Below are 26,968 nucleotides of genomic sequence, written 5' to 3'. Positions count from 1 at the left end.
CATCACCTCCCACCCAGATGCGGCCGACCGGGCATCCCCCAAGATCAGCAGCCCCTCATCAGTGCAGCCACCCCGGTTTCCGGCCCCCAGGGCAACCACCTCCCCTACCAGCCCCCGGCGGTGCCTCGGGGAAGAGTGGTGTGAGGTGTCCCCATTGTCCTCCTCCTCCTCCCCGCTCATGACTGTTTGTGGTGAATGTGTTTTTTGCAAGTAAAACTGGAGCACTGCCCCCCACTCCCACCCTCCATGCACCATATGACACGCCCCCCAGAAGTTGTTTGTGTGTTGTGTTGGTGTTTTGATGTCTAAGTGTAATTTAAACTGAGAGGCGAGTCACCACAGGACACAACATACAAGCATCCCTGTCTCACAGACTAAAAGACTAAAAGAAACTAAAAATCATCCTGAAATGCATGAGGAGCCAATGCAGCAATTTTAAAGCTGGTATAATGTGTTCCCTCTGGACCACGTCAGAACTTGTGCCGTCGAGTTCTGGAGTGGCTGTAGGTTAGAGACCAGAGAGCAGGGCGTTACAATAATCTAATCTAGAAATAAAAGCATCAGCACCTCGCTGCTGGCAGAGAGAGAAAATATGACTACTCTGGTGATGATTTTATGATGATAAAATCCAGTTTTTGTTATATTTCTGATGTGTGGAATAAAATCCAGCTCAGAGTCAAAAAGAACACCCAGATTTCTCCCACACTGAATATGTTGTAATTTAGGTAAAATGATCTCTCTCTTGCCCTCGGGACTGATAATTAAAAGTTCAGTTTTGTCCTGGTTGAGCTGTAAGAAGTAAAATCCCATTTAAAAGGACGTTAACTGGCTCCAGGTCATCAGGAGACTCAGTGATGTAAAGCTGTGTATCATCAGCATAGCTATGGATATCAATGCCGTATCTCCTGATGATGTCCCCAAGAGGTAACATGGACAGATTAAATAGAAGTGGGCCTAAAACTGATCCATAGGGAACCCCACATTTGACTTCATGGATTCTTGAGGAGCATGTATCCATACTTACAAAAAATTGGCGATCTGTGAGTTAGGAGTAAAACCATGTAAGAACAGTACCTGAGAGGCCCACCAGACTTTTGAGTCTAATAAAATCTGGTGATCTAATGTATTAAAGGCGGCCTGAAAGCAGGTGTGAATGATTTGGAGTCCGGAGAGTGACTGGCTCGAACAGGTGAGAATGATTGAGAGTGAGTGCTGAGGAGTGTAGCAGGGCAGGCCATGACAACGGCCAGGTGGCATTAATCCGACCTACACATCATATACAACATTGTTTATAAACTCCTTATCTGTAAAGGGTCACATGACTATCCACCACTCCTGGCTGCGACTCCGTACCCACGTTTCTCTGTACAGACGTTGCTGTTGCGTTGCCATGGCACAAATCTGGATCTCCTCTTTTGTAATCTCCTCCCTAAAACGAGGCCATTGAAAATGTGCTGGTTACGGTTGGACAATACCTTTAAAACTGCAACATACGCTCCGCTGTTACCGCAAACATGAAGACGTCACGCAAACCCACTGCAACGTTCTCGTGTCTTCTACGCATGCGGGACACTTGTGGTGCGCATAAGGTTCATACAGGAGATCACATACAAGTCGCATTTAACTGAAACGTGAACAGACTCCAAAATATCGGATTTTTCCAAAAAAAAAATCTGAATTGAGCATTATGCCCTGTAGTCTGAACATAGCCTAAGATCCAGTAGAACCAGAACAGAAAGTTTCTGTGAGTCTAAATTAAGTCTAAGGTCATTAACAATCTTTGAAACTGTGTCTCGGTACTGTGGTTTGTCCTAAAACCAGATTGATATTTTTCTAAAATCTTGTGTTTATGCAAAAACTCATGTAGTTGAATAAAAACATTTTTTTTTTTACTGTCATTTCACTTAAAAACGGTAAGTTGGATACAGGTCAGTAGTTATCAAGAATGTCTAGATCTAAATGACTCTTCTTCAGAAGGGGCCTCACCACCCCAGTTTTACAGGCAGCAGGCAAGACACCCGTCTGAAGAGACTAGTTTACTATGTTTAAATGCTCAGGATCAAAGAAACCATAAAATGTTTTTAAAAGTTATGTGGGAATTGGGTCTAAAAGGCAGGTTGTTGGTTTAGTTGGGAGAAAAGTCGACCAAGCATTTTTGCCTCAACCAAAACAAACTCTCAAGGGTTTCCTCAGGTAAAAACAAAGCTTCAAGTCTGTTAAAATCAACATGTCGTTGAGATAAAAGACTGGATCTGATAACATTGATCTTCTGAAGTGATCTGCAAAGTCCTCGCATGCAGCATCTGATGCGGGCATGGAGGACTGGGTTAAATCTGTGTTTGTTCAAAGATCGATGGTTTTAAAAAGGAATTTTTTTTTTTTTTTTATCTGTGATGAGGTTGGAGAAGTTAAGCATTCTGGCCAGTTTGTGTTTTATTGTAGATTTTGAGTTGTTGTTGTTCATGTAAAATTTGATGATGGACTGTTAATTTTGTTTTAACCTATGGACAGACCATAGGTTAGGACCAGGTCCAGGGACTCACTAGTGGACAGACCATAGGTTAGGAGGACCGGGTCCAGGGTGTGTCCTCTGTTGTGAGTAGGCTGTGTTGGCATAGGCAGGGATCACTACTTTTATAAATGTGAAGGTTAAAATCACCAGGTATTAAAATCTTGTTGTATTTAACGTCTGCGGTTCATAAGAACTCAGAAAACTCTTTAACAAAACAGGAAGGCAGGTTTGGTGGTCTATAAATGTTACTGGATAAAACAGGCGGGTTGTTAAAACCAAATGAATGATGCTCAAATAAAGAATAGTTTTTCAATTAAATTATTTGTGCCGATATTGATTGTTGAACAATCAAAGCTGTTCCATCACCTTTTTTTTTTACTTCCTACAGTCAGACACTTAATACTTCTGGTTGTAATTAAGTTTATTTTAAAGGCCCAACATACAGAGATTTTATTTTTATTGTCATGAATAAATGATGTTTTAAATTATATTTATTATCTTTATAAACTTTTGTTAATCCTAAACAAAGCAGTCGCACACCTTGTTTCCTTGTTGTTTAAACTGATTGATCTGATTGGTTGGCAGCTTCTCGGCCCCCCTGCTCTTGCTGGCCTCGCTGCCGTGGTTCTAATATTTCCTTTGAACGGGTTCATCGCTAAAATCCGAAGCAAGCTTCAGGTGAGCAAACAGTTTGTCTTTGAGTCGTCAATTAACACTGGATGTTCTGACTCGTCCTTTCCTTTCTGCCACAACAGGAGGTTCAGATGAAGTTCACTGACAGTCGCATCAGACTGATGAATGAGATTTTAGGTGGAGTGAAGATCCTCAAGTTCTACTCGTGGGAAGAAGCTTTCCTGCGAAGAGTCAACACTTTGAGAGATGGAGAACTTGATGCCCTAAAGACCTCACAGATCCTTTACTCCATCTCTCTAGCTTCCTTTAACTCTTCCTCCTTCCTGGTGAGTGACTACTCTCATTTATGAATCTGCTCCCGGTACTACACTCGGTTATAGATCTGCTCCCGGTACTACACTCGGTTATGGATCTGTTCCTGGCACTACACTCGGTTATGGATCTGTTCCCGGTACTACACTCGGTTATAGATCTGTTCCCGGTACTACACTCGGTTATAGATCTGCTCCCAGGACTACACTCGGTTATGGATCTGTTCCAGGCACTTCACTCGGTTATGGATCTGTTCCCGGTACTACACTCGGTTATGGATCTGCTCCCGGTACTACACTCGGTTATAGATCTGTTCCCTGTACTACACTCGGTTATGGATCTGTTCCCGGTACTACACTCAGTTATAGATCTGTTCCCGGTACTACACTCGGTTATGGATCTGCTCCCGGTACTACACTCGGTTATAGATCTGTTCCCGGCACTACACTCGGTTATGGATCTGTTCCCGGTACTACACTCGGTTATAGATCTGTTCCCGGTACTACACTCGGTTATAGATCTGTTCCCGGTACTACACTCGGTTTTAGATCTGTTCCCGGTACTTCACTCGGTTATAGATCTGTTCCCGGTACTACACTCGGTTATGGATCTGTTCCCGGTACTACACTCGGTTATAGATCTGTTCCCGGTACTACACTCGGTTATAGATCTGTTCCCGGTACTACACTCGGTTATAGATCTGTTCTCGGTACTACACTCGGTTATGGATCTGTTCCCAGTACTACACTCCATTAAGGACCTGCTACTGATGCTAAAGCCAGACTGAAGAGCTGTTTATTCAGGTCAGCATTGACACTTGAGAATGATGTTACTTGTGAGACGAAATAATATGCATCATTTAGGTGTAGAAGATTTCTATTGCTTTGCTCTGTGTCCAGCACTTTGACCAACTGTGGTTGCTGTAAAGTGCTCTATAACAGCACACAAAGAGTTTTATAAATAAAATTTGATTGATTGATCACAACCACACTCTGCACGGGTCACTTTTTAACTTATAAACTCAGATTTCTGCTTGAGGGAGCGAAGAGGTGGCAACCCAGACCAGACAAGGCTAGATGACCTGACAGACTGATGGAAGAACTTTAAAGCGCTAAAACTAGACTTCTCCAATTACCGATGGGACTTCTTGATGTCAGCCACGTCTTCAGTGTGGTGGTGAAACACACCACATAGAGGTTTATCATTCCCCCTCTTCCTCTTCCATGCTGGTTTTCAAGTTCATCCCTGGGGTCCACCCTGATATTCTCCTAGATCTTTGTTGTTCCTTTCTGGATGGTGACGTTCATCACCCTAAGCCTCCCTCCCTCCACCCAGTGTTCAGCTTCTGGGTGCTGGGTTTGGGGTAAAATTTTTAAATATCAGTAGCTTCCATCTCCTGCTTAGCCAGGCTTCTACACCATTTGGGTATCTGATGATTGACAGGACAATAAATTGATGGATCAGACTTGTTCTTTCCACTCATCTGACTCTTCAGGACCTGCCTTACTCTCTGTAGGTACTGTGCTGTGGCTGACCTCTTGCAGCCTCAAATCCTAGAAATTATGACAAACTCAGTACATTTTCTTTCTCTCTTCTTTTGTCATTGCAGATTGCCTTGTCCGTGTTTGCAGTCTACGTTTTGATTGATGAGCAGAATGTTCTAGATGCTCAGAAAATTTTTGTATCTGTGGCTCTGATCAACATTCTGAAAAGTCCTCTGAGCCAACTCCCATTCGCAATGAGCACCACCATGCAGGCAAGTCCCAACCAATCAGACACCTTTGTTCTGAACATGAGATGGGTTACAAATTGATGTGGACAGTTTTCACAGATTACTGCTCAAACAATAAACCTTTTTTAATTCGTTGTTACTGAAAAGTTTAGTTTGAAATCTGAACTTTGGAGCCAGTTTTTTTTTTTTTTTTTAAATCAGTAAGCTTGTTCAGATAAATTGAAATTCTGTTTGTTGTAAAAGGGGTTAGGTCAACACGAGGAGAGGATGAAGTTGGAAAATGTTTTCGACGCTGTTTAAGAGTGTCAGTGGAGCCTGATTGGGTGGAGGTTAGAAAAAATCTGGTTGTAGAGCAGCATCTGTTCTGTGGGATAAATTTAAAATGAACCTTTCATGACATACGACAGACTCAGCCACCATATACATGCCATGAATTTTTTCTTATTTAAACTGCTGCTATACAACCTCAGGGGTATTCCATGAAAGTTTCTTTCACTAATGGGAGATGAACCAAAAAGAAAAAAAGAAAAAAAAAAAAAATCAGACTACAACCAGCTTCATCTCATACTTCAACCTGCAGTCGTTCCACTAACCAATTCAGCCTTATTTAATCCAGACTGGTTCCAGGCAGGCTTCCATAGTCTGACTTACTGCAGCAGCAGGAAGATCCAGTATTCCCAGATGATTGATGAGGGAAACGAGAAAATGATCGACACTAGTGTCAGAGCGTTCATTGCGTCTCTGTCCAAGAAGCTTTCTGGTGAAACCAAAGGAGCTGTTAAAGAAGGCAGTGTGTTTTCCAGCCCTTCCTCTGTGCAAGGTTAGGAGTAGGGCTGGGTGAATATTTAATAACAATAGATATCATTCGATAGATGTGTGTTGCAATAGAAGAAAAAAAGGAAAAAAAGTTCAATAGAACAACACAGTTCCCCTTCCTTTTTCATGGGCTCGTGTAGCTCAATCACAAAGGCAGACCCAGGAACGCTCCGTCACCAAGCCCCGCCCCTCTCAAACCACAACCGAGAGCACGTGTACTGCAAAAAATTTCACTGTGGGAAGAGGTGGAGGAAATTCTTATGAAAAGAGGTTGGGTGAAGAAAAACAGTACCCCATAGCAATGCTAGGCTGAAGGGTGAGCAGATTTTTCTCCAGTTTTTCCAGGTGTTTGTTTACATGGCAGCTACAATTACTATCAGAGAAACTGTCGACAAGTGCTCTCAATTATTATATGCTTTGTTAACTTGCGTTCATGTTTTGTTTTATTGTTTTGTGAAGGGATCTTTGAATTTGTATTTTTACTTCCTGATCTGAAGCGTTACCTGCCCAGGTGTGACAATCTGATCTGTGTGGGCGTGGTCAGTAAAAAGCCGTTCTGACTGTGAGCTGGGCTGACTGAAGAGCAGCTTTTGTCTGCCGTGCGTTTTTCTGTATACTTTGGGTTTATTGTTAAAATTAGTTACTGTGCTTTACACATACGTCTTCACTCAAAGTGGAAGGCTTGTGAAGCTCAGATCTGCCAACAGAAACAGATAACTACTGAGTTGACCAAGGACAAAAATTAGCCACTGCTTTAACTCTAGAACCACCCAGGGGGTAAGTTTTACTCCCTTTGTTTTTGAATGCTTGTATCTCAGTTAAAATAAAACCCCTGTTTCTCTCAGTTGATGATTTTTAATAAAAAGGATCCAGTAACTATGGAGGGAATTTTGGTGAGTATGTGATCAAAAGAAAAAGAAATATGACTATTTATACCCAGAACCGCCAATAGGGGTAATTTTTACTCCCTAATTTAGAGTCTGTCATCTGTTTTAGCATCACTCCTGGTTGCTTAGCAAGGCGCGGGAGTTTAACTGTCAGAGTGACTAAGTAGTTTTATGAGAACATAATGTAGCACTCATTTTTAGGAATGGACAAATATGAAATGTAAATGAAGCCATGCAACCTATACACATCCTAGACCAAAGTGACAGTCGGAGGGAGAGAGGGAGAGAGGTCTAGGGTGAAGAGGAATCTTACAGGGTGGAGGAGGAATCACCAAGGCGAGAAAACGATGACCCGTCATTTTTGCTGGGAGTTACATGGCAGCTGACATACTAGACGAGATGTTCAGGCAGCACTATACCTGAGCCAGAACCAGGAGATACCAATTTCTTTGCTTTGTAACATACTGGACATGGCCACCCTGAAAGCGTAGCTTCTGTACTGGAGCTGGACAGGCACAAAAATTCCCCAACAGGACTTCATCCTGGAGCTGTGCAAGCTGTTGCACAATAAGTACATTTCAAGGCCAGCACAGACACCAGCAATTCAGGCCGAGGAGAAGATGACGTGCATTTGGAGCCCTGCATCTCGCCCACAGTAGAGGCGACACAAGCGGAGTAACGGGAAGCAGAAGCAGGGCAAGCATGGAGGTATCCGAGCGGCTAGCCCACACAAGTCGGCTATTACCACCATTGTGCTGGCCAACGTACGTAGTGGTGGTTAGCACCACAGCCTCACAACAAGAAGGTCACTGGTTCGAGTCTCTGCTGGTGGAGGTTCAAACCTTTCTGTGTGGAGTTTGCATGTTCTTCCCGTGTATGCGTGGGTTCTCTCTGGGTTCTCCGACTTCCTCTCATCATCCAAAGTAATGATGTTCGGTTAATTGATGAATCTGAATTCTCCATAGAAGTGAGTGCGTGCATGACTGATTGTTTGTCCCTATTGGCGTTGGCCCTGCGATGGACTGGTGACTTGTCCAGGTGTTCCTGCCTCTCACCTGCTAAAATGCTGGGACCGGCCCCAGCTTACCCGCAACCTGAAATGGACTAAGCGGTACAGAGAATGAATGAAAGATTGAATATGTACATCTTCTACGGACAGCTCAGGAGGCTGTGAGAAAGTGCTGTGTTTATGTATTCATGAAAACTAGGCTCACAGACCATGCCATTTAGCTGGAGTGGCTAATCTGCTATCGGACAGACAGAGCTCTCGGGGAGGAAGAAAAGGCCTGTGGTGGGGGACTCTGTGTTTACATTAGCAATGCCTGCTGTTGAGAAGCTGCTGTCATCTGCAAACTCTGCTCATTATCAGTGGAGTTTAGGGTCATTAAATGCAACCATTCTTCCTTCTGAGGGAGTTTATAGCTACACTCTGGTTTCTGGCAGACCAGAAAGCAGCAAGGACAGTGGTGGTGCAGAAGCTCAGACAGATAGGGAGGAGCCAGATCATTTAAACATTTAAAAGTCAAAAGTAAAATTTGAAAAGAAATTCTAAAAGACAGGCAGCCAGTGAAGGGAGCGCCGTGGGAATGTTCTTCGAGCATCTGGTCCCTGTTAACAGGCCGGCAGCTGAGTTTTGGAGCAACTGTACATGGCAGAGGAGAGATGGGTTCATCCCAGAATAAAGGGATTTGCAGTGGTCCAGTCTAGAAAAGATAAAAGCATAAATGAGCCTTTCTGGGGCATCACGAGGAAGATAAGGCTTCACTTTACTAATAAGCCTCAGATGATTAAAACTAGACTGGACTACTACACTTACCTGCTGGCACATTTAATGTTAAAATAAATACTCCAAGATTTTTAATAAAAGGCATGTAAATGAGTCCAGAGAGCCAACAGCACTGCTGCATCCTGCCAGCAGGTCTGTTTTCCCAACAGTTTTATTTTCATTTATGCTGAAGAGGTGCATCTCCATCCATGTTTTGATGTCATGCAAGCAATTCGGTAGATTCTCAATGCATTGATCTCCAGCAGATTTTAAAGGCAGATAAATCTGGATGTCGTCTGCATAACAACAAAATGACACGTTATGTTCTTTTAAAACTTTACTTTCTGGAGGAAGTAAATGAAGTGAAAATAAAATAGGACCTTAGATGGGGCCTTGATGTACCTCATAATTAAATGAGACTTCTGAGGAAGAGAACTGCCCAGGATGTACAGAAAAACTCATATTTCTTAAATAAGACTTGAACCATTTGAATACTGTCCTGTTAACTCCTACAGACTGTTGCAAATGTAGTAATAAAAATGTTGTGATCCACCATATCCAAAGCAACAGTGAGATCGAGGAGAATTAAAACAGCTGAAGCTCCAGAATCAACAGCAGATCATTGCAAACCCTGAGAAGGTTTCAGTGCTGGGACACAACCTAAAACCAGACTGGAACTTCTAATGGAGGTCATGTAGTTCTACATGATCCTGTAACTGAAGAAAAACCACCTTCTCTAAAATCTAGAAAGAAAAGGGAGAAACTGGCCTAAAGTTTGAGAAAATGTTAGGATCCAAGTTGGTTTTTTCAAGAAGAGGCTGCACCGCAGCTGAACAAGCCTGGAGAAGAGAGGCATTTACAAAACTACCAGGGACCTGCAGCACTAAATACCTCCTTCAAGAGTCTGGGAGGAATAGTGTCACCTGGACATATGAAGGCCTCAGATGTTGAACTAGTTCAGAAATCTGAGACAGTCCCAGGTTCAACATGGTCTAAGCAGCAGATACAGACGAATCAGCAGCATCAGGGCTGCAAAGTAAGGCTAAAACCCAAGAACGCTCACTTAATACAACATTTTAAAAACCTTTTACAGTAAAACAGACGGAGTCTAAGGAGAGGAATCATACAGATTCAGCAGAGTTCAAAGAATTAAAAAAAATTTGAGGCTTGTTAATATTTACAGACACAAAGGTAAAGATGAACTGGGTCCTGGCATTTTTTTACAGCAGCCTGATTTTCAGTTCAAGCATCTTTAATGTCTCCAGATACACAAAGCCGGTCCTTCCTCCATTTTCTCTGATGCGTCTCAGACCCGAGTGTGTTGGTGGAGCCACGGCTCTGCTGCTGATTCACAGCGTTTAGTCCTGACGGTACGAGCCTCTCCGACATCCAGACCCAGAGTTAAAGTCCTCCAGGAGCTGGTCACCATTTCCATGCTGCTGGAGCTCCACAGAGGGAAACAAGCCACTGCGTTGATCAGGCGGCTTGAATTCACAGAAAGGCCAGCATTATAAATCTCCTGAACATCTCCATGCAGACCAGGAGTGAGAGTCCTGTCCAGGATGAGTCCCTTTTCATGTGCTGGATCCTGCACTACCTGATGCAAGTTAAAGGAGCGGATCAAGCTCCTGAAGGCTTCTGTTAGCAGCTTGGTCCACCAACACATGAATGTTAGAATCTCCAACAATCAAAATCCGATTGACATCCAAAATATTCGCTGAGAGTAGGTTCGCAAAGTCCTGAAGAAAATCATTGTTACATGTGGGCGGTCAGTAGATCTCCACACAGAGCCGCAGGGATGCACATTTCATCTCCACACGCTGAACCTGAAAGCTGGAAGATCTACGAACGGGACCTAAACACGACTCCTCCACCTGTACCTGCAGCTCCAGGACCGCTGAAGAATCCAGTCAGGAGGAAGACGTTCTGAGAAAGGTGTGAACTCACCAACTTCAAGCCAAGTCTCAGAAACATAAAGTCCACCTCTCTTTCAGAATGAAAGTTTGTTTGCTAGTGATCCAGCATTAATGAGAGCCCGGAGGACAGTCTCCTCATCCGAGGTTGGAGACGAGGCCCGACCCAGCAAATAAAGACTGCTCAGATCCACACCTTGTTTGAGCCGCTGGGACCGGCAGGAAGGGGGAGCCGCCACCAACAGGTGAGCCTGGTCCACCGCTGCTCCAGGACCAACAGGTGAGTCACTTCATAAACCAGAAGAGAGACATCATGCCAGGCCATCTCGCCTCATTATGAAAAATGTTAACAGCCTATTTCAGTTATATATGGTTTTCCTTTATTATATAAAACTTTCCAGGATTAATGAAGTTTGCTAGTGAAAAAGCTGTAAAATGGCATATCTGTGCAGATAGATCAAGTTCCGATATCTAGTGAGTGAAACAGCAAAAGGAAGCGAGGAGACGTCTTCTCTAGATCATTGCTGCTGTGCAGATGTTGGAGACTCAGGTCTGATCCTTTAGGGACCATGTATGTGAAGAGAGAAACTATGAACATGTTCTGAGACACAAACCAGAAGAGGACTCTCCTCTAACACAGTAGATAACAGGTGGTAGAAAGGAATTATACTTCAGATAAGCAGGGGTGGGTCTAGAAAAGTTTTGATCGGGGGTCAGACAGGGGACTAACCAGGAAAAGGGAGCACATATGAGACCTTTTTAAAGGTCTAGACTAAATTTGTTATTTCAACTAAAGTAATGTAACTTAGAAAAGTGAGGAAAAGCCCAAGCTTAAAGCTACTTAAAATTTAATATCTGAAGCATCGGCTCGTTGATCAAATACAGTAAAAACTAGCAGATTTCAGGCAGAGTCGTAAATGGTGATTAATCATGATTCATTTGTAAACTGTGACTAAGCTCATATATAAATGTAATGTTTTATTGTTTAGCCATTAAATGAAAGTAACTATCATATATCAAAGTCTATAATACAGAAAACTTGTTTAAATTATAAATTTAATAGACCTCTTTATGAAATAACACAGGATCAGTATTCTGTGTCAGCAGAAATTTTTTTTATCAGAACATCCCTAAAAATAAACACAGTCCGTTGATGTTAAACACTGGTCACTTATTAACTGACACACTATAGTGGATGTGGAGGTAAAATTGATTTAATCAGGGTTACAGTGAGCTCTAAAAGTGCTCCACTTTCAGGTTATACTGGATTCTCCACCAGGTTCCTGATGTTATCGCTATGTGTTTTAACACATTAAATTTTCCCAGTTTACTTCATCGTTTGCCCTGCTGTGAGCCGTATAAACACTTCATTTCAGCTTTTTCTGAACATTCTTTCTCTAAATGAGATGTTTCCGATTATATCAGCCTCATACAGGAGTAGCTGAATGTTTTCCCCGCTGCCATGAACTAACATACATGTACGCTGCACGTGACTGGAGAGTTGCACTGTACAACACTAAATAAGGCCACGCCCACATCACTGTAATTCCAGCCTGTGTTTATTTATATTGAAAGACCTCTGGTCACGTCTGTCCATAGATGGATGGATGGACGGACGGAGAGAGAGAGAGAGAGAGAGAGAGAGATAGATAGATACTTTACTAATCCCAAGCTGGGAAATCACAGTGTAGAAGCAGCAATGCACACAGGGACGATAACAACACCACAAAATAAAGGAGAAAAAAACCTATACATATTGAGCAATACAAGATGCTTTATAGAGTTGTATAGAAAAATGTATAGAAAGCGACATTGTTTTTTTTTACACAGCCTATTCTATTCTATTTTATTCTACAGTCATTTAGCAGGCGCATTTTATCCAAAGCAACTTGAGACGAAGAACAACACAAGCATGAATTCAAACAAGATGGACGTCATAATTAAGTGATAGTCAGACTGCTTTGAGTCCAGGTGAACCCAGGTGCTGTCATGTAGTGCTAGAGGCAGTGCATAATATATATATATATATATATATATATATATATATATATATATATATATATTTTTTTTTTTTTTTTTTTTTTAATTTTTTGTAAGTCATTTTGTTTAAATACAAACATCACGATTTCATCAAACAATATTATCTTGGGCATAAGTGCACACAGCTTATGCAGTACTTGGTTGAGCCAAAGAGCTGGAAAATCTTTCTAACTCATTCTGAGTAGAAGAGTTAAGCTAAGTGTGGAAATGCTCCTTAAACAACTGAGTCTTTAGCTTGCTTTTAAAAGTGGATAAGGACTCTGCGGATTGGACGGAGTTTGGTAGATCATTCCACCACCGGGGAACAACAGAGGAGAAGAGTCTAGCTACTGATGTGGCGCCACCTTGTGGTGGGAGCACTAGGCGTCTTTCACTGGCAGAGCGTAACTGTGGAGAGGGAGTGTAGCTCTGGATTAAGGAGTGGAGGTAGACCGGAGCCGATTGGGTTATTGTTTTGTAAGCCAGAAGCAGAGCTTTGAATCGGATGCGCTGCAACTGGAAGCCAGTGGAGAGCAATTAGCAGCGTAGTGACATGAGCTCTTTTGGGCTGGTTGAAGACCAGACGTGCTGCTGCGTTCTGGATCATCTGCAGAGGTTTAACTGAGCATACAGGCAGGCCAGCCAGTAAGGAGTTGCAGTAGTCAATGCATGAATTGACCAGAGCCTGGACCAGGAGCTGGGCCGTGTGTTCAGTCAGGTAGGGTCTGATCCTCCTGATGTTGTAGAGAGCAAATCGGCAAGACCAGGAAACCGAGGCAACATGGTCCTTAAAGGTCAGCTGGTTGTCTACCATGACACCAAGATTCCTGGTAGAAGATGTAGGCACAAGCGTGATAGAGGAAGGATTGGCTAGAAAGACAATAAGCTCGGTCTTAGACAGATTTAGCTGAAGGTGGTGATCCTTCATCCATGCGGAGACATCAGCAACATGCTGATATTCACACTGAGACGATTGTGTCATCAGGTGGGAAAGAAAGGAAAAGCTGATTGTCACCTGCATAGCAGTGGTAGGAGAAACCATGAGAGCTAATGATGCACCGAGTGAGGAGGTGTATAGTGAAAAGAGAAGAGGGCCAAGCATCGAGCCCTGAGGTACCATGTGATCTGGACACGCCCCCTCACCAAGATACTTTGAAGGATCTCCCTGTGAGGTAGGACGTAAACCACGAGAGGACAGATCCTGAGATGCCAAGCTCCGAGAGTGTGGAGAACAGTATATGATGGTTGACCGTGTCAAAGGCAGCAGACAGGTCCAGCAGTATAAGGACTGAGGATTGACCAGCGGATCTGGCAACCCATAGGGAATCAGTAACTGACAGGAGAGCAGTTTCAGTAGAGCGGCCTTGCCTATAGCCAGACTGATATGGATCTAACAGGTTGTTAACTTGGAGGAACTGTGAGACCTGACTGACGACGGCACGCTCTAGTAGTTTAGACATGAATGGAAGCAGTGAGACCGGCCTGTAGTTTCCAACCTGGGCTGGGTTGAGTGTGGGTTTCTTCAGCAGCGGGGAACCCGAGCTTGCTGGAAGGCAGAGGGAAAGACACTGGATTTTTTTTTTTTTCCAACCTTTATTTAACCAGATAGAAAAAAACCCATTGAGATCATGATCTCTTTCACAAGGGTGACCTGGCCAAGAGGTCTGCAGCACGTCATAAACAGACAAACAAAACAGTATGAGAACCAAAACAAAAAACAAAACAAAACAAAAATAAAACATACAATATCACCAAGGCAATAGCATTTTCAACATAGAGTGCGTGTACAATCCAAGCAATTGAACAACAGACAACAGATTAAGATTTATAACACAGGCACTGTCCAATAGTCTCACTCTGTCCTTTAATATAGTGCGGAAAGCTCCAAGAGGAATAATTTCAAGAAGTTTCAGTTTGGCCTGTAAAGTCTTCCATGCTGTGGGGGCAGCAAAGCTAAATGCTCTTTTTCCAAATTCAGACCTTACTCGTGGAACAGATAAAACAAGTGTAGAACAAGATCGCAAGGCATAGCAGCTGCTTGTTTTCTGCAGTAAAGTGCACAAATAAGGAGGACTCAAGCTTAAGAGAGCCTTATAAATTAGGGTCAGCCTGTGTGCATACCTACGGGCACTCAGAGAAGGCAAGATTGATTTTGCATATAGTTCACAGTGATGGGTGAGATAACTGCAGCCTGTGACAAATCTCAGTGCCGCATGAAATACAGTGTCCAAGGACTGGAGGCATTTGGACGAAGCACTCAAATAAAGCACGTCCCCATAGTCAATAATGGGCAAGAAGGTCGCTTAAGAGAGGAGGTGATAATATGGGTTACTGCAGGTTTGATTGTAGGTAAAATGCTCTGCAGGATGTCAGAGGGAACAGGACCAAGAGGACAGGTCATGGGTTTTGAGCTGACTAGAAGTTTAGAGACTTGGTCCTCATTTAGAGAGCGGAAGGAGCAGAGTGAGGCACCAGTAGCTGGTTTGGTAAGGCTGAGTTGGTCAGGCTCAGTGAATTGGTTACTGATGGTAGCGACCTTTTCAGTGAAGTAGGAAGCAAACATTTCTGCAGTCAGCACAATGGGAGGCTGAGCAGGTGGTGGAGATAGAAGAGAGTTAAACACCATGTTGTGTGTTGGGAGCATTGATTTGCGGCACTTTCTTTCTTCTTCTGCAGCCCTGAGTCCGGCTCTGTGCTCCCTTAGAACCTCTGTGAGCCATGGACTGGGAGGGTTTTGTCTGGCTGGTTTGGATACCAGAGGACAGAGTTTGTCCAGAGAGGAGGCGAGAGAGGAGCAGAGTGTTTCTGTAGCCTCTTTAACAGACAGTAAGGAGAAGTCTGAGTGGGAAGGGAGGGTAGAGTAAACCTCATCAGACAGCTGTGTAGGTCTGAGGGATCTCAAGTTTCTGTGGTAGGACACCATTTTTGGAGCCGCTTGAGTGAAATGAGGAAGGAAGAATTTTACCAGGAAGTGGTCTGAGAGATGCAGCAGGGTGATGGACAGGTCGGCTGTGGAGCAGTTTCTGGTCAGTACCAAGTCAAGGATATTACCAGCTTTGTGTGTTGGAGGAGTCTGTACCAGTTTGAGATTGAAAGAGTAGATGAGAGCCAGAAAGTCAGTCGCTGTGGTTTTGCCAATGTGAATGTTCATGTCTCCCATGACAATTAGTGGTGTGTCATCATCAGGAATGTCAGAGAGAATCATGTCCATTTCAGAGACAAACTCTTTTATATAATAATAGAATAGAATAGGAAGCTTTGTTTTAGATCTCCAGCCCAGTCTGTTTCGAGCACCACTCCCAGGCATCTGTAGTCCTCCACTTCCTCCACCACCTCCCCCCTGATCCAAAGTGGCTGTGAAGGCATCTTCTTCCTCCTGAAGTCGATCACCATCTCTCTGTTTTTGTTTACATTCAGCCTCAGGTAATTTTGTTCGGACCAAAGCCTTCTACCACTGTCCTGTACTCACCTTCTCCTTCTCTCATACACCCAACAAAAGCTGAGTCATCAGAAAACTGCAGATGACTCAGCGTTGTACTGAAAGTCAGTGGTGTACAAGGTGAAGAGGAAAATAGGAAGCACAGTTCCCTGCAGAGCTCTTGTATCACTGACCGCCACATCAGCCAGGACACTGTACAGGCGGACCGACTGTGGCCCGTCACGTAGTCATTGATCCAGGAGACCATTGTCATCAGCACCCATCCCCCACAGCTTCTCCCCCAGTAGCAGCGGTTGAATGGTGTTGAAAGCACTGGAGAAATCAAAGAATGTGATCCTCACAGTGCCTCCACCACCATCCAGATGCATATGGGCTCATTGCAGCAGGTAGATGACAGCATCTTCAACACCTAAGTGGGGCTGATAGGCAAACTGCAATGATCCAAAAATATCCTCACCTGTGGCCTCAGCTGGGCTAAGAACAGTCTCTCCAGGACTTTCATCACGTGAGATGTGAGGGCGACTGGTCTGTAGTCTGCCGGTCTGATGGCTTCGACTTCTTGGGGACTGGAACTAAACAGAACGTCTTCCACAGCATAGGAACTTTCCCCTGACTCAGACTCAGGTTGTACAGATGTCCTAGTACAGGAGACAGCTGACTGGCACCAGTCTTCTGGATCCAGGGTGTGATGCCATCAGGGCCTGCAGCCTTTCACTGGTGTAGTTTTTACAGCTGCTCTTTACCTGGCCTGTAGTCACCATTATGCGGGGATTGATGTGGACGCCTACAGTGGAGGTGGGGTGGGGGGGGGCTGTGTCTCTAGTGGGGCTGTGTCTCTAGTGGGGCAGTCAACATATTGATGAAAGTTTTTTAAAGTTTTGTCCAATGAACCATGATTAAAATCACTTTTAGTAACCATGAATGCATCCGGGTGGTCAGTTTGTAGTTTAGCAGCGGTGGAGCTGATAACTTCACAAGCCACTGCTGCATCAGCTGATGGAGGAATGTAAACAGCAATAACAATGGTAGACATTAACTTCCTCAGTAAATAATACAGGTGCATTCCCACAGCCAACAGTTCACTGCCAAAGGTACAGAGCTGTTCCTTCACCTTGACATGTCTGAGATTGTACCACCTCTCACTCACATAAAGTGCTCGCCTGCCACCCTTCTTCTTCCAACTTTTTGAGTAGTCCCTGTCTCCCTGTACCAAACTGTAACTTGGAATCTCTATGCTGTTGTGTGCGAGTGCAGCCAAGTTTCATTGAAGCAAAAAATGCTGCAGTTGCGGTATTCCCTCTTGGTCTTCACCAGCACCGCAAGTTCGTCTGTCTTATTCCCCAGGGACCTCATGTTCCCCATTATAATCACCAGGACCGCTGGCTTATGCCTTCTCTTTTTCTCCCTCCGTTTGGCTCCAGACCTGCACGCCTGGCATCTCCTCAACGTCTTTGAGACCACAGGTCTGTCTTCGGGCTGCAGCACAAGCTCACTCAGCGCCAGCAGCTGTTCACATCTGTAAACAACGTCCCCACTGCTGCCGGCAAAGTTTGTTATCAAGAGTGAAAAAAAGTACAGAAGAATGTGGAGAAGGGTAACAAAATTTAGTCCAGCCATTGTTACCACTTTTATAAAACAGGTTGTGACTGATCCGAAAAACAATTGAAAGGGAATAAACCAACAAAAAAAAAACAAAACAAAACACGGTGGGAGTTGTGGCTATAGGCTGCCACCTGGAGTGGTGCTAGTGATGCCACCTGCATGGCCTGTCAGTGAGTTCAGGGTTATTTATGTTCATATTTGACCAATAAAGCTGTTTTGGTCTAGCATTCTCCACCACCGACAGCTACAGACAGATGGCTAACAGCTAGTAGGCAGCTAACAGCTGTCAGGGGGCTAATGCTGAGTTTCTACAGTAAGAAGATCTCAAACACATGGAGGTCAGGCTTACCTTAAGGGAGTAAACCTATGGAAGTTTGATATTAAACTTTCCTCATATTCTTTCAACCTTTAAAAATATCATGTACCACACAAACACATATGAAACTGAATAAACAGCACTACTAAAAGTGTAGAACAACGTCCTGCTGTCCTTGGATTCTAAAAAAAAAACCTATGCTGCTGGTAATGACTGGTAATGACAGCATTTGATACAGTGGACCATTCCATCGCCCTGACCCGCCTGGTCCAGCAGGTGGGCCTTCAGGGACCTGTGCTACAGTGGTTCCAGTCTTACCTAACAGAACTTTCTCTGTAATGATCAGTGATCTCTCCTCTGCAGCTCCACTGTCCTCTGGTGTCCCACAGGGTTCCATTCTGGGCCCTGTTCTTTTTTTCCTGTTCTGTGATATCCTGTCATATTCCATCTGTCTGCAGACGATCTATAAATCTATCTGCCAGTTTCCCAGAACTCCCCAGACACTCAGTCCATCCAAATGTGTCTGCATGACATTAAACACTGACTGTCCCATAACTTCCTCTGTCTGAATGAGTCAAAGACCGAATACATCTTTTTTGGTGCCTCCAGTTCAACAAACAGCTCAGCCATGCAGTCATGAATCTTGGAGTGACTTTGGACAATAATCTCAAGCTCAATAGCCATATTAATTCTGTGATTTCTCTTGGCCAAAGTCAAACCATTCCTCAACTATAAGCCATGTGGGGTGGCTGTACCTCAGGAGGAAGCGCAGTCACCCACCAACCGGTGGATTGATTTCTGGCAGTCCATTTACTATGTAAGGACCTTGAAAAACAGTCCACGCCTATACTCCTATAATACATCCTATACTCTATACACTGGCTCCTGGTTCAGTTCAGAATTCAGTTTAAAATCCTACTATTTGTTTTCTGTTTCATCTACGGCCTTGCACCTCTTTGTCTATGTGACATTCTGACCCCTCACCAGCCCAGCAGAGCCTTATGTTCCACTGAACAACACCTGCTGGGTGATTGTGTCTTTACAGTAGCAGAGCTGAAACTCTGGACTGCCATGCCCCTGGAGTTATGCTTCATCATGGACCTGGATTTATGCTCCATCAGGGACCTGGAGTTACGCTCCATTGTAAACCTGGAGTTATGCTTCATCATGGACTTTGAGTTATGCCCCACCACGGATCTGGAGTTACACTTCATCAGGAACCTGTAATTGCGCTCCATTGTTGACCCGAAGTTACGCTCCATCATTGACCCAGACTTACGCTCCATCATGGACCTGGAGTTATGCTTCATTAGGGGCCTGGGATTGCGCTCCTTCGTTGAACCGGAGTTAAGCTTCATCATGGACCTTGAGTTATGCCCCATCTCGGACCTGGAGTTACGCTCCATTGTAAATCTGGAGTTATGCTTCATCATGGACCTTGAGTTATGCCCCACCACAGATCTGGAGTTACACTTCATCAGGGACCTGTAATTGTGCTTCATCGCTGACCCGAAGTTACGCTCCATCGTTGACCCGGAGTTATGCTCCATCACGAACCTGGTTTTATGATTCATCAGGGACCTGGAGTTGCGCTCCATCACAGATCTGGAGTTCTGCGCCATCAGGGACCTGGAGTTATGCTTCATCGGGGACCTGGGATTGCGCTCCATCGTTTACCTGGAATTGCTCTTCATTGTTAACCCGGAGTTGCGCCTCATCAGGGACCTGGAGTTATGCTCCATCATTGACCCAGAGTTATGCTCCCTCATGGACCTGGAGTTATTCTCCATCTCGGACCTGGAATTGCGCTCCATTGTTGACCCGGAGTTACGCTCCATCACGGACCCGGTGTTATGCTTCATCAGGGACCTGGAGTTATGCTCCATCTTGGATCTGGCGTTATGCTCCATCATGGACCTGGAGTTACGCTCCATCAGTGACCTGGAATTGTGCTCCATCGTTTACCTGGAGTTACGCTCCATCATGGACCAGGAGTTACGGTCTATCAGGGACCTGGCGTTATACTCATCATGGACCAGAAGTTGCAGTCCATCAGGGACCTGGAGTTATGCTCTATCATTGACCCAGAGTTACACTCCTTAATGGATCTGGAGTTATACTCCATCACAGATCTGGAGTTACGCTCCATCAGGGACCTGGAATTGCGCTCCATCGTTTACCTGGGATTGCGCTCCATCGTTGACCTGGAGTTACGCTCCATCATGGACCAGGAGTTACGGTCTATCAGGGACCTGGAGTTATACTCATCATGGACCAGAAGTTGCAGTCCATCAGGGACCTGGAGTTATGCTCTATCATTGACCCAGAGTTACACTCCTTAATGGATCTGGAGTTATACTCCATCAGAGACCTGGAGTTACGCTCCATCAGGGACCTGGAGTTACTCTTCATCAGGGATCTGGAATTACGTTTCGTCATAGTCCTAGAGTTACCCTCCATCAGGGGTCTGGAGTTATGTTCTATCATTGACCCAGAGTTATACTTCATCAGGGACCTGGATTTACGTTCCGTCATAGTCCTGGAGTTACCCTCCATCAGGGGTCTGGAGTTATGTTCTATCATTGACCCAGAGTTATACTTTATCAGGGACCTGGATTTACGTTCCGTTATAGTCCTGGAGTTACGCTCCATCAGGGGTCTGGAGTTATGTTCTATCATTGACCCAGAGTTATACTTTATCAGGGACCTGGATTTACGTTCCGTCATAGTCCTGGAGTTACGCTCCATCAGGGACCTGGATTTACGTTCCATCATGGTCCTGATGTTACGCTCCATCACGGACTTGGTGTTACGCTCCATCATTCCAGGGAGTCCTTGCGAAGCAGTCCTGTAGCTGTGAGAGGGCTGCATCAGGCCAAGATTTTATTGCTTTTGTTACTGGCACTGTTTGCCTCCTTATGGGGATGTAGGTGGGGCTGAGGGACAATCAGGGATGGTCAGAGCCAGCAAGGTGGGGGAGGGGAGTGACTCTGTAGGCATGTTTGATGTTGGAATAAATGTGTTCCAAGGTGTTTCCATTCTTCTAGCAACCTTCACATACTGGACGAATTTGGGGAGCACAGTCTTTAAACACGCTTGACTGAAGTCACCAGCTACAATAAAGACTCCATCACAGTGGACAAGCAACTGATTATGTCGTGTCTGTGTAGCGTCCATTGCAGTGTTCGAGATCAGCAGGTGATGAAAATCACACTGCAATTCCGAACAAAGCTGTTTGTGGTCATCAGCACTTTGTTAGAGATGTCTGAGGCGTGTTTATGAAGCAGAAAGCTATTGATGATTGGGCCACTTGGAGGTACTGTTAACTTCTCCACAAATTGTACTAGAAATGTGGATAAATGTCTATTTTCTTATCCTTAAGTGTACAACCAACTTAATAGGTTAACGTAATTAAATCAAAACAAACAGTTTTAATAACACAGTATTAAGCTGGCTTTTGAGAAGAATAAGCTCTCCTCTGGAATGCTAGTTATAACCCAGGTCTGTTCCATCTGAGAGGGGGTTGGCTGCTCTATCAGCAGGAGGTTACAAGGTCCAATGACTGGAAGGTTGGTAGAGGCAGTGCATATATATATATATATATATATATATATATATATATATATATATATATATATATATATATATATATATAAAGTCATTTTGTTTAAATACAAGATCACGATTTCATCAAACAATATCAACTTGGGCATAAGTGCACACAGCTTCTTCAGTACTTGGTTGAGCCAAAGAGCTGGACAAATCTTTCTAACTCATTCATCTCATTCTGTTGCGTAAAACTTAAGCTTTAGATTCAGAAAACATGATCTCATATAGATAATTCATTAGTAGCCCACCACAGTCAGCATTCAGACTACAACGTGTCAGACATGATCAGTACAGAGTAGCCATGAGGCTGTTGGATGGCACAACAAATACATACATTAAATAGTCAACAATAAATACGGATACAGGATGAAACAACTGCTAGCTCAACTAACATAAAGCAATGACAGAATCAATGTCATTTAAAACGGCTGCCGTCAGAGTTTAAAAGTGTGTCAGCTGATGTAATAAAAGGTTTAGAATATCTACTGGTTTTCCTTTAAGGAGCCTGGTAGTGCCGGCCTGATGGCACCAAAGCAAACTCATGGTGAGGATAACTGACAATGCTCTTTGTTTTCTTAGTATAAAAGTTCTTTAAAATAGAATAGAATAGAATAGAAATACTTTATTAATCCCTTTGGAGAGTCCTCAGGGAAATGATAAGTTAAATATAATATAAATAAGCATTGCACACAGTAGAGGTGGTACAGATTCCCAGTTCACTTATTACATGTATAATATACTGCAACTGTTTGTATGGATTATTGCACAAATGAATTATTGTGCATGTGTTGTATCAGGTGGACTGCACACCTCCCTCTCCCCCCTCCTTCTCCCCCTCCCTCTCCCCCCTCCTTCTCCCCCTCCTGCCTAATGCAGAGTTGTCCAGTTTGATGGCTCGGGGGACAAAGGAGTCTCTGAGCCGGTTGGTCCTACTCTTGGGGAGGAGCAGCCTGTTACTGGTCAGGCTTCTCTGTGCACTGATGACAGTGTGCAGAGGGTGACTGGCATCATTCACAATAGCCAGTAGTTTTTTTTAGTGTTCTCCTCTCTGCCACTGTCACCAGGGAGTCCAGCTTCATGCCAACCACAGAGCCCGCCCGCCTGATGAGTTTTTCCAGCCTATTAGCACACCTTTTTGTCATGTTACCCCCCCCAGCAGACAACAGCATAAAAAAGCGTACTAGCCACCACAGACTGATGGAACATCCACTGGAGTTTCCTGCAGATGTTAAAAGATCCCAGTCTTCGCAGGAAGAACAGACGGCTTTGGCCCTTCTTGTACAGGTGATCTGTACAGCATGTCCAGTCCAGCTTGTTATCCAGCCACAACCCGAGGTACCTGTAGTTGTCTACAATCTCCACCTTATCGTCCCTGATGGTCACTGGACGTGGTTGTGGGCTGGACTTCCTGAAGTCAGTAACCAGCTCCTTAGTCTTTGAGGTGTTAAGCTGGAGATGGTTCATCTGACTCCAGGTGACAAAGTCACTGACCAGATTCCTGTACTCATCCTCTCCATCATCCCTGATACACCCCACGATGGCTGTGTCATCTGCAAACTTCTGGATGTGACACAGCTCTGAGTTGTAACAGAAGTCTGAGGTGTAGAGTGTGAAGAGGAGGGGGGCCAGCACAGTTCCCTGGGGTGCTCCTGTGCTGCTAATAACAGTGTCAGATGTGGTGTCCTTTAGCCTGACGTACTGCGGTCTCTCTGTGAGGTAGTTACCAATCCAGGACACCAAGCAGGGGTCCACCTGCATCTCCCTCAGTTTGTTCAGAAGCATCAGGGGCTGGATTGTGTTGAAGGCACTTGAAAAATCCAAGAAGAGGATCCTCACTGTGCCCCTCCCCTTATCCAGATGTACTTGGACACGGTGTAGGAGGTAGAGAATAGCATCCACACACACACCCACACCTGCGCAATAGGCAAACTGTAGGGGATCCTGTGCCTGTTGCACCTGGGGCTTGAGGAGATTGAGGATGAGCCCCTCCATCGTCTTCGTCAGCTGGGATGTAAGTGCCACCGGTCTGTAATCGTTCCGCTCACCAGGGCAGTTTTTCTTTGGAACTGGAACAATACAGGATGTTTTCCACAGGGTAGGCACTTTCCCCAGCTGTAGACTGTGGTTGAAGACATGCTGGAGTGGTTCCCCCAGGCTGCACTGGGGATGAAGTCAGGGAGGTTGTGTACTGCAGTGTACAGTTATTGGCCTTTGATCTGAAGCCTGTGATGGTGTTGACACCATTCCAGACCTCCTTCATACGGCTCTCACTCAGTTTATCCTCCACCTTCCTTCTGTAGGTGTCCCTCGCCACCTTCAGGCATTGTTTCACCTCCCGCTGTGCTAATTGCATTGCCTCCCTGTCATGGTTCATGAAAGCCACCTTCTTCCTGTTGAGGGCAGCTTTGACATCTTGTGTTATCCAAGGTTTGTTATTTGGATAACAATGGACAGTCTTATTGGGGGAGACTACGTCCAGCGAGAAGTTGATGTAGTCCGTCAGACAGTGAGTCTGCTCCTCTATGTCCTCACCATGTTGTCGCAGCAGTACATCCCAGTCAGTGATGTCAAAGCAGTCTGTCAGGGCATCCTCTGCCTCAGGTGACCACTTCCTGATCGAGCGTGTGGGTTTAGACATCCTTTTGACCAGGGGGGTGTACTGTGGCTGTAGGTATACCAGGTTGTGGTCAGACATTCTAAGTGGGGGGAGGGGGGTGGCTCTGTAGGCATCCTTCACATTGGAGTACAGCAGGTCTATTGTTCTGTTGTTCCTTGTGGGACAGTCTACAGCCTGGTAGAAAGAGGCCAAGGTAGAGTCCAGGGAAGCATGATTAAAATCCCCAGATCAGAGCACGATCACGTGACTAAGCTCCATCGGCAAGTAATATGGCCGCAGACTAACGGCTAACAGTTCCAAGTCCTGGCAACACAGTTCCTTTTTCACTGAGACATGTCCTGGGCAACACCAACGTTTGTTCACATATATGATGAGCCCCCCACCTCTGCTCTTACCGCAGGCTTTCATGTCTCTGTCAGCTCTCACAGCAGTGAAACCCGGTAGATCCACGTTAGCATCCGGTATCGCATCAGTGAGCCATGTCTCTGTGAAGATGTATAAGCTGCACTCGTGATAACTCCGTTGATTGTTCATTGCCAACAACTTGTCCATCTTGTTAGGTAGTGAGTTGACGTTCCCCATTAGTACAGAGGGGATCACTGGCTTAAAACGTTGTCGAGAAGCCTTTAGCTTAGATCCTGACTTGCAGCCTCTGTACCTCCTCCTCAGCTCTGTCGGTACGTTGTGCTGCATTCTGACTTTAGTCTTCAATGCAAAAAGTTCCTCTCTTGAATAAACAAGACGACGTGCAAGTGCCATGCTAGAGTTCAAAATATTCAATAGGATATATATATATATATATATATATATATATATAATAAGGAATAAAATGATAAGAAAGAAAGAAACACCCGGGTGCGTAAGAGACACTGGTAAGGCAGTCGTCTCCTACAGCGCCGTTAAACAAAAAAAAAAAAAAAATGGTCTCACTGACAGTAAAAGAGTTCAGTCTCCTCATCAGATGGGTTCTCTTGTCTTTAAGAATGGAGGGTTTTGGTTTTAATCCATAAATTCCTTGCGGTCTCTCTCTGGATATGGCAGGGTCTCACTACATAAGCATTCAAAACTGTGTTATTTATGCTTGTGCTGGTGAGCTATTTACATAAGGACCTTTCAAAAAGACAAAAAAGATCTATAAGCCAACTTACATTTTAAATCAATGTCTGCACAACATTTAATCACACTAATTTCTGTAAACATTTAAATACTGTGGTGACACTCATGCCCAATGCGATGAGCGATGGATGCATTGGCACTGCTGGGAGACCCTGCAAATGGGAAAATTAGAAGGAAACATTTCCTGGCCCATGATGATGACTAGCTAATATGCCAATTTAGACTCCCTAGAGCATTGCTCTTGGATCTGTGCACTGAACTGGGGCTAGTATTGGAGAGACTGACCTGCCGGAACCACACCATCCCTGTTCAGTTACAGGGGTTAACCACTCTGGGGTTCCTGGCAAACGGTTCTTATCAGCACAAATTAGCCAACAGGTATGTGTTTAACATAATCAACAATTAAGTCTTTGCCACCGTTGGGAACAACATAATTCTGTGACATTATCCATATTGCAGCCAGCGCTAAGCTAAGCCTCTAGTGAAAGCACACATCTCACAGATTCCACAATTGTAACTTTCATGGCACCAGGGGCGGATCTAGAAAAATATTTACAGGGTGGCAAGAGGGGGGCAGGAATTTTTGAGGGGTGGCAACCTACATCAGATGCATATGAACAGTTATCGTAGTTTGATGAGAAATAGACAATATACAATGAAGTATTCCTGCTTGCAGGACTTAGTACATAACCTAGGGCATATATTCTACATGTAGGCTGCATTTTTACAAGAAAAGACTATCCGAGGAAAAACTTACCCACGATCAATAGACTGTATTATGGTCAACATAAATACACAATGGAAATAAATGGGTCATGGCACTTAAACAAGGCACTGGACATCACTTTATTACACACAAAACACAAATAAATGTTCATATACAAAAAAAAGACATTCATTACCAGTGAACATATGATGTTGTCATGCTTATAACAGCTGAATGCGGCGATTTCCATGCTGCTCAGCAAAACGCTTTACAAATTTATCGAGATCCAATTCTTTTGTGCGTTTTGATTCAATGCTGAGTACAGCCAAATTTGATAGTCTCTTTTCTGTCATAGTAGACCGCAAATAAGTCTTTATGAGCCTTAGAGATGAAAAACTCCGTTCACAGGATGCACTGGATACAGGCAAAACAACAGCTATTTTACACAGCCTGAACAACTCAAAAAAAACATCCTGGTATGGATCCAAAAACTGGGTAAACTCCATCAGAGTGGTAGGACTCTCCTTTTCCCCCTTTTTTCTGTCTAGTACTCTCTTCGTCTGATGTAACTCGTGTTTGAGATCCTCTATATTTGAGCCATAAGCATTAGCTAATAACAGGACAGCCTCCTCTCTCAAAAAAGTTGGACTGGATGGATTTAGTGCCTGGACACCCTGCATGATGTTACAGTTCGTGTTAGAAAATCTTCTTCCTATTTCTTCAATCATGTTATCCAGAACTGGATAATACACAGAGACACAAAAAGTATCTTTGCTATCTGGAACTACATGCTGCCCCAAGGTGGAGTTGATGACACTACCCTGAAGTACCTTTGTCGTCTGTCTTGGCCTCTTTGATTTTCTCTGAGTTATATCAATGTTACTTTGTTTACATAAATCAAGTATTTCAGTCCACATTTCATCAAAAGAGGTTTGACTACGATATGTCACCAATGTCTCTTTGAGTGCTTCAAT

At 44.3% G+C, this 26,968-nt stretch overlaps 1 protein-coding gene across 1 annotated transcript in view; it reads left to right on the top strand.

The window, feature by feature from the left end:
- Window positions 1–26,968, top strand: part of LOC121629920 (multidrug resistance-associated protein 1-like) — a 155,894-nt gene that overhangs the window by 65,156 nt on the left and 63,770 nt on the right. Inside the window, exons 12-14 of the mRNA XM_041969847.1 lie at window positions 3,098–3,190; window positions 3,268–3,471; window positions 5,067–5,213. Of these exons, the coding sequence (XP_041825781.1) occupies window positions 3,098–3,190; window positions 3,268–3,471; window positions 5,067–5,213 (444 nt within the window). The remainder of the gene's footprint in view (window positions 1–3,097; window positions 3,191–3,267; window positions 3,472–5,066; window positions 5,214–26,968) is intronic.

The sequence above is a fragment of the Melanotaenia boesemani genome, chromosome 19 (assembly GCF_017639745.1).
Source record: "Melanotaenia boesemani isolate fMelBoe1 chromosome 19, fMelBoe1.pri, whole genome shotgun sequence".
Lineage (NCBI taxonomy): Eukaryota > Metazoa > Chordata > Actinopteri > Atheriniformes > Melanotaeniidae > Melanotaenia > Melanotaenia boesemani.
This window is presented reverse-complemented; position numbering and strand designations above follow the sequence as displayed.